Raw genomic sequence first — 12,987 nt, 5'->3', positions numbered from 1 at the left:
ATTTCCAAGCGGATGCGTTTGTTCTCAGGTGCAGTACCTCTACCATACAATTTCTCACTGCTTGAGTTATCTGAAGTGTCGGCCGTTCCTGAGGTGTCTGTGGGGACGAAGTTAGCTGTTGATGCACAGACCCAAACTGAGTATGTCTGCCATATACAAGCACGATCCACGAGTACATTAACAAATACATATAAGCAAATGCTCCGCGAAAAAAACAAAAACTTTCATTTCATATTTATTGAATTTTATCAAATATGGTACATGCATAACAAAGGGTTAATTTCTTTGTTTACGTTTTTTGACATTACAGTCAGGTATGAGAGAGCTCGACTGAATTGTCATATGCCTTGTATTCAATCCATGGGAGCAGGATTTTCTTCATCGATTTTTTCGATATCGATATTTTTGAGCCCGAAGTATCGGCATATCTGTTTTACATACAATGAATTAAATCTATTTATAATATCGATACTTTCTTAAATATCGAGCATTCTTACTTTCAAATGCCTTGGCGTTTATTTTGGTAGAATTGTTTACAGCTGATTGTGCATACTTCAGTCGGTGAATCTTCTTACCAAAATATAATCCAAACTTCCTGAATAATACAACTTTAGTCAAAACAATATTATCTATGTAAATGATGAACGCGGATTACGAAGACGGAGCATCAAAGGAACAATTACATATAAGTTTAAGCGTAAGGAAGAAAGTGAGTATTGTATGGCGCTACTTTGAAAAGTTGGACAGGCTTCGGGTGCGCTGTAGGCTTTGTGGGCACAAGCAAAATTATCAAGGAACAACAGGCAATATTTTACGTCACTTAAAAAATAAACATAATATTGATGCTACTCTGAAAGGTCAAAAAACCAATACTGAATTAGTTACCAGTGGCAATCAAGTCGAAAGCAATTCATACGATAAAAATATACAGGAGGTAGGCGCAAAGTCTATGACATACCTATTTACTCAATATATCTAAAACTACCAAAAACAGGAAAGTTGCGAGATTGTTTTTCTAAAAAACGAAAGTACAGAGTCTATCCATCGTCATCTAAGTGATAAATCTGCAGCCAGAACTTCTGTTGAGGGTTTGGATCCATACTCGGACAGCACTTTTGTAAGTATTTAACTAAAAGTCTACTCCAGGTCCTTCAGGAATTGGAGGATTCTACTGAAAGCTGTCTCCCTGCGCCATCTTACATAAGGCTTTTAGTAGCGAAAACAGTTTTCCTGTATATCCTGTAAAAAATTGCAAATCTGGAGTACTTGGAATAGTCTAAGATTATTAAATGTCGTAACTAACTTTATTTTCATTTAGCAACTTTACGACTATACAGACGAATCACCAAACAAAAACAATGTACTTAATCCCGCAGAAACAGAGAAATATTCTGTCGAAGAGGAGCGACTATTAGCAGAAATAGAATATTTTCGTGAAAAAGCTGGGTACTATAAGATGCAGAAAAATCTGGTGGCATTACAAGCAAAAAAGATCAAATATGAACTTGGACATTTATAACAATTTTTTGGAATATTGTTAATTTAGTAAAAACTGTGTCTGTTATTACTAATCCCGATTTATAGCTTTCTCCTTACTAAAATTCGCTAGTAAAAAGTAGGTGTTACACGTGCCAAGTATAAGTTCATCCCGAAAAGTCTGTTAAATTCAAGAATTTCCAAAAGTGATTCCATGTAAAGTTACTTTCTAAAGCGAGTTTTATTTTCGAAAATCATTCGATACTATTTGTCAGTTTACACCAGAGACATAAATATTTTAAAAGAAAATAATAAAAGCCAATCAATAATCATTATATTAAGATAAAAATTTTTCGAGTCATGTATAACTATTATTCGAAGACTTATATTATAAAAGTCCTTTCATTTCAAAGACTTTTGTTTTAAGACTTATATTATAAAAGTTTTTTATAATAATTATCATTGAGATAAATATTTTTAGGTCTTCAAAGACTTATTTTAAAACTTATTTTATAAGTCTTTTCATAATAATTATGAGGGCGAAAAAATTTTTTAAGTCTTAAAAGACGGGACTTGTTCAGGAGGATTTGAGGATTAGTTGGGGACCGGTCCGCAGTTAGTTGGGGAGCAGTTTGGGACCCGTTCGGGCCTATATACAAAATTTTTTCGCACTAATAATTATTATCAAAAGACTTTTATAATATAAGTCTCAATATACAAGTCTTTGAAGCCTTAAAAATATTTATCTCAATGATAATTATTATGACAAGACTTATAATACAAGTCTCAAAATAAAAGTCTTTTTTTTCTTTTGTAATTTAAGGTTACTTCCCACAATAACAAAATAAAAGTCTTTGAATACGTAAAAATATTTTTCTCGCTGATACTTATTATGAAAAGACTTCTATTATATAAGTCTTAAAATAATAGTTATCGATGACTTTAAAAAATTTTCTCACACATAATTATTATCATATGACTTTTATAATTCTTACGAAAATTTTGATGACTTTTTTAAAACTCCACCATGAAATAATTATTATTCTGGTTTACACGCCGAATGCAGACGATTCCACTTCAACTGTGTTGCCAGAGTTTTTATGCTCGGAACAAAATACTGACCTGAAAAATATGTTAAATTCAAAACAGCCACAAGATGACAGATGCTTTAATATTTAAATAGTTCATATCGGTAGAATAAATTAGTTACAAGTATTTTTTATATGTAATGCAAAATTTCTATAATTTGATACCAATTCGCCAAAAATCGCGTCGAAAGCGGTTTACGTAATTTCAGTTGCAGTTTCGCCTTTAAATTTTTTCCGAAAGTGATTTCGGCAATAAGGACTTTCTGGCTGTTTACGCGAGAAAGTAGACTTTTGCTATGACAGCAAAATGCGTAGGAAAAACGCTTGCATTGCCACGTTTAACCGCATAAATGTAAGATATGAGTAAATCGAGAGGTTATTTTTTTTTATTGATTTTTTGTTGGTGACGTGGGCCTAACATTTTAAATGCAAATGTACATCAATTTGACACAGGATTAACAATTAATAAATAAATTATATACGTTAAAAGCTAATATAAGTAATATGCTGTAAAGACAAGAAATCAAGAATGAAATATAAAATTATTCCATGATACCAGAAATAACGTCGAATATATTTTACTTTGAATAATGGATGAAATTCTCTTGTATTATCTCGGTAGCCTGAGCTCGAATCGTCACATACGATATCGTATTACTTGTCACATAAAAACACATCAAAATTCGCCCAGTCAACTTCAACATAACCTCCAAATTTTGGTTGTAAATTTTTGCTTATTTTGTATGTAAACACACTCAGCTCACATGTAAATAACCAAAAATACTTTCAAATTCATTGTGAATGAATTAGCTGAGTGCACTTTTCTTTTGTTTACAATTTGGTTGCCAAACACACTACAGCTGATCGTTTGACACATATACCAGAATTTACCTGCAAAAAATTCTCGGACTAAAACTGGTAACTTCTGACAGAGAGAGAACCGTATTTACTTCCTTTTTTGTCCTCTCAATAGTCAGATCGATCGGGATCGATCGATCGGGATCGCAACTATAATTAAGAGAAAGTTGGAGACGATAAAATTCGTTTTTTTAAGTGTATGCTCTTAGCTACCAAAAATTATGCACCAGATACGCCCTGTGCACTGTAAACAACCAGAGATGTGTATTTCAATGTTTCTATTTATTTACTATCTCTTTTGTGCCTGTCCTATTTCGAAACATGGGTAAATAAAATTTAATTTTAGTAAAGACGCTAATACATTGTTATGATTTTTGCATAGAATTCATGTACGAAGAGAAATATGTTCCACATAAATTAAAGGCTGAGGATAAAGGCTCAGTGTGGTATTATTTTCTGCCTTCTGCTAGTGGGGGACCAACAGCACAATGCAAAACCTGCAACAAAGTATTAAAAACATGCCTGGGCTCCACTAAGGGACTTTTAACGCATCTAAAGGTAAAATGATTGGATAATTTGTTGAAAACATTATAAATATATATATTTTATTTTAGTTCCACAAAATAGAGTTGGAGAGAAAGCCTGGCCAGCAGCCAGTGAAAGTAAGTGGTACGCTTTTTAACAAATGCAAACCTTGGATTTGGAAATGTATGTACATATACCATACTTCAATAAGCCTGTTCCAAGTGCTTCAGGATTTGCAGGATTTTACAGTAATCTGTTCGCCGACAACTTCAATAAGGTTTATTAATGACGAATACAGCTTTTCCTGTAAATTCTGCAAATGCTGAAGTACCTGGAACAAGCATAATATGACATGGGATCCATTTATGATAGGCGAAAATTCTGAAATAAGTTATAAACTTATGTACATGTAAGTCCACGTTGCTCTCAGATGGGTCCATCCCTTAAAGTATGTAGGGAAAGTTATACAACCCAGTATAACTTGTAAGCATCGTACGATTGCTCGGTGAGTACTCCCTGGGGAGTATACGAATACTCCCCATTGCTCCTTATGCTCCTGTGTATAAGCATGTAATTTGTATACTCCCTTTAACATTAAATATTCTAGAGGGGGAGCAATCCCTTTTACCTCCTAATAGAGCAATCGTGGAGCACACACAAAAATATCACACCACAAACCTCCAAAGGGAGCAATACGGGAGTATTCCCATAAAAACCTCCCCTATACCTCCCAAAAGGACAACAAGGGAGTACACATAGAAAACATTCTATATTCCTCCCGAACGAGCAATAAGGGAGTGTTCCCATGAGAGGCATCCCGCAAGCCTCCTGTACGAGTAATAAGATGGCTTGTCATTCCATCCATTTACATTTTTAATTTTTTAATCACATGCATGTATACAATATTAACATATTAACAGATGTCTTTATGTAAGCACGAGATCAGAGAAAACATAGGTAATACTTATTACATTATTGATTAATATTGAAATTCTAGTGCGGACAAATGCAATAAAAGTAAAACAGAATAATAAAACGCTAAGATAACTACATGATGGGTGTCAGGGATGTTGGGGGTTCCGGAATTCACGCAAATAGGGAGAGTGTATAAAACTCTTGTTTTAACCACGATCAATGTGTGCTGATATCTACGTCACCCAGTAAAAGCTCTGGACCGGCGTACATAAACGTTGGACCTAGGGTATCATGCGTGAGTGCTGATACTAATATGCCCAATCTGAAAAGTATTTAGCGGTATACATATAGTACAATATCTAATAAATTTAAACAAAAGTTGCAATACATACCGAAGGAGATTCATTTAAATGAGTTCTATCGACATTATTTTAGTGCATCCTCCTTATATTGTTTCTATATCAAATATTTTCTGTAGTTTTGCTTGTGATAAATTTTTCCAATAACACAAAGTTTCTCTTGAACCAGGTGCCTGTAGCTCCCCTATCAATCAAAATGAATACTCCTTTACCACTTGGACGAAGGGGGTCAGACTACACGGAATTCACGGGAATTCACGTCGATAACGAACCAATCCCTACGGTCAACAATTCGAAGATCTTCGGAGTAAACTTCGACAGCAGCATTTAACGCCATAAATAGCCAGATAACTCGTGGCTTTAACCGAAACCACCCTTGTGAGAGAACCATTCTAGTAGCGCTGGACCTGTCTAAGGCGTTCGACACTGCCAGTCATTCAACGTTACTAGAAGACATAGAGGCCTGCTCTCTCTCACAAGGACTCAAACGGTGGTCGGCGAATTATATGAGTGGTCGTCACTCGCCAGTAACTTTTAGAGACAAATCGAGCCAAGCGAGGAAAATAAAACAGGGGATTCCACAGGGTGGTGTCCTTTCCCCATTACTGTTTAACTTTTGCATTTCAAAGCTCCCTCAACCACCAGAGGGTGTCTCGATAATCTCTTATGCTGACGATTGCTCGATCATAGCGTCTGGGAATGGAACTGATGACTTGTGCTCGAAAGTTAACGGTTATCTTGCCGAGCTTTCTCGCTTGTTCACTGCACGGAGCCTAACCCTCTCCCCTACAAAATCCTCAGCCACACTTTTTACCAGCTGGACGAAGGAGATCAGACTCCAACTGGGAATTCACGTCGATGATACACCAATTCCGACAGTGAACAAACCGAAGATACCCGGAGTAACCTTCGATATTCTGCTCGCCTTCTCTGCGCATACAACAGAGTAATTGTCAACAGACTACAAAGCCGCAACAAGGTCCTCCACTCGCTAGCCGACAGCACCTGGGGCAAAGACAAAGAAACGTTGCTGGCAAATTAGTACAAGGCGAATGGCTGGCCGGTTCTGAACTATGAAGCGCCCGTGTGGTCACCGGGGACTAGTAGGACGCAGTGGATGAAGCTGCAGACTTGCCAGAACACGGCACTCAGGATAGCGACAGGATGCCTTTGATGTCGCCGCAACACCACCTGCACGAGGAGGTCCGCATAACACAATGCTCTGCAAGCAGTTTCTGGTTGGGAGCCACAAAAGTGGTCACCCAAACAGACAACTCCTTGCAAAAGAGCCTTCGCCCAGGCACGTCAGGAGACATCTCTACGAATTGAAGGACGAAGCCCAGAGGTTCATCAGACAATCTCTGGACGCGAATGCTTATCGACAGGCCTTGAAAGGCATTCACAGAGAGGCAGTCTCGAGTTATGGAGACTCCCGACCTGTGAATGCCGTTGGATACACAACCACCACACGTGGACGAGACAGAACTTCGCCCCATTACTCACAGCATCTCTTCGTATGCCCTCTAAATCCCACCTCTCTAACGCCCCTGTCCCTATGGGCAGACCCCCTCGAGGCTGCACACTTCCTGTAGCTACCGCTAGTAGAGCTTGACGGCAACGATTGAGGCACTAACCGATCTGGGCGGGGTTGTTGTAGGTGCTACAACAACAATAGGGACTAACCGATCTGGGCGCGGTTGTAGTAGACATCGCCTTTTGCTCCTAAGCGAGTAATAACGGAGTACAAAACCGAAAAATCTCAGTTATCGCTCCGTTATCATGCCTCAGGAAGTATTTTATTGCTCCTAGACGAGTAATAAAAGAGTACAAAATCGACAAAAATCGTTTATTGCTCCAAAATCATGCCTCTGGGAGTATTCTTTTTTGCTCACTTAGGAGATCTCCGATTTGACTCCTAAGCGAGTTATAAAGGAGGTCAAAACGGGCAAATCTCCCCTATTGCTTCGAAAGCAGGCCAAAGGTAGTACTCTTTTATTCCTCAAATTGGAAGTTCTCCCTGCAAGTTCTAGTGGGAATGCACCCACCCAGAATTTGTATACATACATATATAGATTTATTATTCCAGAAATCACCGAAAATACCACGGCTTAAACGAAAATATGAAATAGTTGACGGGAAAGTAGCTTCACCTAGTCCACCAGGAAGCAATAATCCATCACCCGCATTCGAAGGAGACGTGAGCAATCTTTACGAGCAACAAATTGAGGTACCTATTTTGTTGTTTGTATTAAATACAAATCGATTGTATGCACTAATTTCCGCTAATTTACAGTTCGTCGATGGCTATTTAACAGAAAATCCCATTACAAATGACCAAAGGAACAGCGAAACATTTTTTGAGACTAAACCTACAAAAATTGCTAAGCGGGTATCGGGGAATCAAAAATTGGAAGATTTAAAAACCCGCGTAGAAATACAATTTATGCGCACGAAAACAGCATATTTCGCAAAACAGATGGAGAACCTCGACATAGAACGTTCCATAATGTTATTAAAAGCGAAAAAGCTGGAGTTGGAAGTAGAGAAACTGCGTAATGAAGGAAACCCATTACCAACTGAACAAAAAGGCTTTGAAACCGTTAGTGCTGTAGAACTTTAGAGTGACCAAATAAAAATGAAGCGAATAGTAACTCTAAATCAGACTTGTTAAATAATGATTAATAATCATAATGATTATTAATTAAATTATATTTTTTTTGGGTAACCGCTTAATCATTTAATACCATTATTAACGATTAATAATTAATTACTTTAAAAAAATTAATTAATTAATTTTAATTACATGATTACTTTATTATTTTCGATTATTTTCAATTATTTTTGAATTTATTTAGTTACGTGATTGATATAATTATTCAATTATTTTTGATTTATTTTAATTGCATGATTAATATAATTATTTGCTTATTTTCAATTATTTTCAACTTGCGAATAATATATTGCAACGCATTAATATATGTATGTACATTTGATGAGAATCAATACAGTAACATGAGATAAATGCACAAGGAGAATAACAAAAACGCGGTCAATATGCATACCTATGTCTATATGTAAGATCTGCTCCAAAGTCTCCTCTACAAAATTCTTTCTGAAAGTATTAATGAATAGCATAGACAGTACAGTACAAGTATTTACTCGTATAATTAATTTGGTTTCAGTTATTTAATACTAACATATACAAATTTGCCTGCCAAACACAACTTTGTCTATTTGAAAAAATAATTAAAAATAATCATATAATTAGAAATAATCAAATAATTAAAAACAATAAAATAAGTAAAAATAATCAAAAAATTAAAAATAGTAAATTAATTAAAAAAATTATTTGATTAAATTTGATTATGTGTGATTATTTTTTTTAATTACACTTAATCATGATTATTTTTAATTATAATTAATTATTAACTGCTGGGTTATGTAAAAAAAATTAAAATAATCATTAAAATTAAAAATTGCTATCGTAAATTACTAATCGTAATGGAAGTTTAAAAGCTCTGCTCTCAATGTACATACATATCTATGTTCATAATGTTTGAAATCATAAAAAGTAAGTTCGAAATACCTTTAGGTTTATGGGCATCTGCATTTCCCGTTACGGGAAGCCAAGTATGTACATTTGTAAGTCAACTTACCTTACCAAGTCATTACTAGGGTTTGGATTTTAATGAATTAAAAACGAACAAAAAAACCGTAACGAAATTACAATATACTACGTTTTTTGTTTTCCATTACAATTACTATCTACAAGATACATTCTAGATCGTTTATCGTCAGAGATATCTTTAATTCAAAGTTAAGCCTGCTAATGCAAAGTTAAGTTAAATGCGAGCGTGAGCGTGAACGTTTGCAAAGGTAACGAATTCCATTGGTATTCTTATGGACGCTCACACACATCTGTCAAAACTTGTCGTTCACATGCGAATGCTTTGCGTACGCAAAGAAAGATATTTTAATTTTCTATCTCTTGATGTATCAACTATTGCAAAAAGTTAAGTAATAACAAAGATATTGGTTACGCTCACGCTCGCATTGAACTGTATAGCTGGCTTTATTACTTCATAAAAAGGTTTGAGCTAAAGCTTTTACAATTCAAATTATAACCCGCTTTACTTCTATAGGTGCATTTCTTTTTCTTAAAAAAAATCGGGCTTTTGTATCCCCCTGGTATGCTCTGCTCTGCAATGCGATACGAAAGAGCAATGCGATGCGAAAGGCAAATACGCCGTAAGTAATATGCTGTGACGATTGCCTATCGCATCGCATTTCTCTTTCGCATCGCATTACAGAGTAGGCCCCTGGACTTATGGAAACAGGGACCTAAAAATCTTTTTATGCGTTTTTTTTTTGTTAGCAACACGATAAATCTGTAACGTCATCGTGACTTAATGAAACTGCACCTGAATCATTTAAAACACAATTCCAAATATCGCATGCAAAATATTGCCTGAGCTGCGCACTCTGAACTGAATTTAAAAAAATTAAACCTGTAAATGCACCCCGTAAAGAATCCGTGGGGCTTACATACGTTAAAAGGATAACTTTAAAGTTTTGTCTCACGAAGTAATTTAGTTTTTATGGCTCCAATGGTTTAAAAAGTGCATCACCGATTTGTGATAGGTGAAAGCAAAACAAAATCAAATTTTTTTGTAGAGATAATCTTATTAACCGGCCATTAGTTCGCTGATCGGCAACACCTCTTTACTGAATAAAGTGGCAAGGAGCGAGATTTCTTTAAATTATTTAATGACGTTTTCTTTTCCAGGGCAATGAAAAGGAAAAATTTTTTGTGACAGTAGTCGGAAGGGACTTGCGCCGATATTTAAATTAAAAAGATAGAACTTAAAATAAAGGTATGCTTTTTTAGTAACATTTAATCTTTCCCCTTTTTCCATTCATGTACATTTAAAATGAAAAACCAATTTTTTTTCTTTTTAACGACTTAAAAAAAAAATAATGATTAGGAAGGTTATCAATTCATTGGAATATTTTTTTATGTATATGCTACCGGATAACTTTCGACCACGTCATCCGATTTCAATAAATATTGGTACCTCAAAAGTGGTCCCATACTAATTTGGTTTAGTTCCGATGATTGTGTCATGGAGAAATTAAATTACCTCAATTGAAAAATAGCAAAAAATGATGAGAGTTTAAGAAAAAGATGAAATTACATAAATTACTTGGAGGTAGGTTTAGTGTAAAACCCAGCATAAAAATTCATATTCTGCTTTATCCTGAGTTTCGCCCGAAAAAAATTCATCCGAAAATTTTTATTCCGCCCATAGTAAATAAATGTCGTCGCCTGGGTAAAAGATTGTCGTATGTTAATTTCGGCAGGTCAAAACGCGAAAGTCTCTGAAAATGTTACTAGTTAACAAAATTCTTAAATTATTTAATTTTTAATGTTTATTGTTAATTAGTTTTGAGTTTATGAAGGATTTTCTTTAGTAAAATTTTGTCGTAAGCGTCATTTGTCCACAATTTGGCAGCCACTTTGTATGAAATACGACAAAATGTGATCAAAATTTCTACCAAATTAACGACACTTCTTACTCAATATCTCGGAAACTAAAGGAGATATCCAAAAATGGAGAACGCCATTTTTATGATATTGATTAGTTTAATATGACTGCATCACCAAACAAATTTTTACTAAATTATCGAAAAAGTCGTAGTCAATATCTCGGAAACTAAAGGAGGTATCTACAAATTGATAACACCAATCGAAAGATCTTATTTCAAAATATATAACTGCATCTAGCAGTAAAAATCGTCAAAATGGCGCTTACCTCAATCTTTTACCCAGGCGACGATGTATGAAAACCAAAGAAGGAAAAGTGAACCGGTTCGGGGAAAATTACAATATGGGTACCAAATTACCGCTGAAACACAATGCCGACGAACGGCGAATTTTTCGCTGCGAATGTTCGCTGTAAAAAATAAACACACTGTTGTATATGTGAACGCACACAACCAAAGCAAACGACGACGTTCGTCCGACGACTGTTCGCAACGATAGACTTATTTCTATCGTCGTCGCTGGCGGCAGCGGCAAAATACGATCCATTGTTAGTTTTTGTAAAAAATTAATAATCTTATTGTTTGTAAAAATTTTAATTGCACCTTGTCATAAGCAGCTTAATTCGTTGTCGCCGTAGTTGTGTTTTACTGGGCGAAATTTTTAGGCAAAAGTTGCCGCCATCGTCACACTACTGTGCCATGAACCAAAAATACAAGATCACCTAATCAAAGAAGCAAGAAAAAAGTATATTTCTGAGTGTTTTTGACATCTGCCTAAAAATGAAAACAAACAAAGAAAACGAAAAAGGCGCGGTGATTGAGTGCGATTAAATTGGTATTTATTATAAAATATACAAAGTGAAACTTGATGACAATTAGCAAAAAAAGTTCATAATATATGGTTTTCATGATTGAAAGTGTTTTACAATCGCATATCATTACCACGGGTCGATTTTTCAATGCCAACGTTCTGGCCACAAACGTGCACCCACTTTTCAAGCAAATTTACGCCTTTTGGCAAACCAAACATACGCACAAACTTGTTCCGATCACACAGCACTTTATTTTATATCATAAATATGTAATAAACCAAAATTTATAATTAAAATCGCTGCAGAAAACACATTCAATCGCTAAAAAATCACTACGAAGAGGTAGAAGACGGTGTAAACAAAACCGAAAAACGTCAAAAACGCTACGAAAACTTTTTTCTGAAAATCGATTACAAATACAACGATGGCTGATTAGGTGATCTGTAGTCGTTGGTTCATGCTACTGTGCGAAAATTCGCCGATCGTCGGTATTGTGTTTCAATGGTTAATGAGGTTTAAGGGCCCTGTCACACGATACATATTTGGATCGCGATCCATATTGGTGGACCGCGCACGAATGCTACATGCAGTGTTGCCGTTGAAAATTTTCAGAAAGTCGCAAGGGGCTATTGACGAGAAAGAGGGTCTCCATATTATTTTTGCTTTTATGTACTAGTAAAAGAATAAATCTTATGAATTTGAAAAGAAAATAGCGGGACAAGCTTTTCACAAAACAGGGTTGCAAACATACACATAAATCGAGAAGAGTTAAATTTCCCGTAAAAGTTTTAAGTGATGCGTTTTTTCGTACTTATACGTAGGACGAAATATTTTTTAATAGCATGGTTCTGTTATTTCCTTAAAAATCTCAAAAGTCGCACATCATTTTGGAAAAGGAAAAAATCAAAATTTTCAAAAAGTCGGGTCAAAGGGTATAGGCGCTTAAAAAGGGTCAAATTGCCCCTTTAGTCGCACAACGGCAACATTGGTTACATGCTCAATATTTATCGCGTCAGTATTTGCATAATTTTTGTGCTGAACAGTTATTATGATGCAAGAAAATATTTTTATTTTGTATGAATAATTTGCAGATAATGCATTCCACAATTATTTTAAAAGAGGGTTAAGAGAGATAACTGCTGGAAATATTTTTGAGAATTGACACCTATATGAAAATTTTAACTCAGTTAAATTGAAAAAATAAATGAAATATTGCAATGTGGGTATCAAACTTTATATTTTTATGAAGGGTTACAGCCATGATAAAAACATTACAAGGTAAATTCATTCTCTCAATTCGTCGGCCATGATTTTGTTCTGACGTTTGCCAACATTTTAAAATCATATAAAATTGAAAATAAAAAAATTAAATTGTTCACAATTGTTGTTGTTTGAGATTGAAAATGAGAA

General features: G+C 35.1%; 1 protein-coding gene and 1 pseudogene across 1 annotated transcript; both read left to right on the top strand.

The window, feature by feature from the left end:
- The first annotated feature begins 631 nt into the window (after positions 1 to 631).
- On the top strand, positions 632 to 1,890 carry LOC118738487 (annotated as a pseudogene).
- Positions 1,891 to 3,672: 1,782 nt separating this feature from the next.
- Positions 3,673 to 7,879, top strand: LOC118737588. Its single transcript, XM_036468185.1, has 5 exons — positions 3,673 to 3,747; positions 3,805 to 3,980; positions 4,037 to 4,084; positions 7,308 to 7,448; positions 7,515 to 7,879. Exons 1-5 carry the CDS (start codon positions 3,744 to 3,746, stop codon positions 7,839 to 7,841), a joined length of 696 nt encoding a protein of 231 aa, XP_036324078.1. The 5' UTR covers positions 3,673 to 3,743; the 3' UTR covers positions 7,842 to 7,879.
- Positions 7,880 to 12,987: the final 5,108 nt, after the last annotated feature.

This window comes from Rhagoletis pomonella, unplaced genomic scaffold, assembly GCF_013731165.1.
Source record: "Rhagoletis pomonella isolate Grant_MI unplaced genomic scaffold, Rhpom_1.0 Rhpom_scaffold_00004, whole genome shotgun sequence".
In the NCBI taxonomy this organism is placed as follows: Eukaryota; Metazoa; Arthropoda; class Insecta; order Diptera; family Tephritidae; genus Rhagoletis; species Rhagoletis pomonella.
The sequence above is the reverse complement of the archived record's forward strand: the minus strand, read 5'-3'. Positions and strand labels throughout refer to the sequence as shown.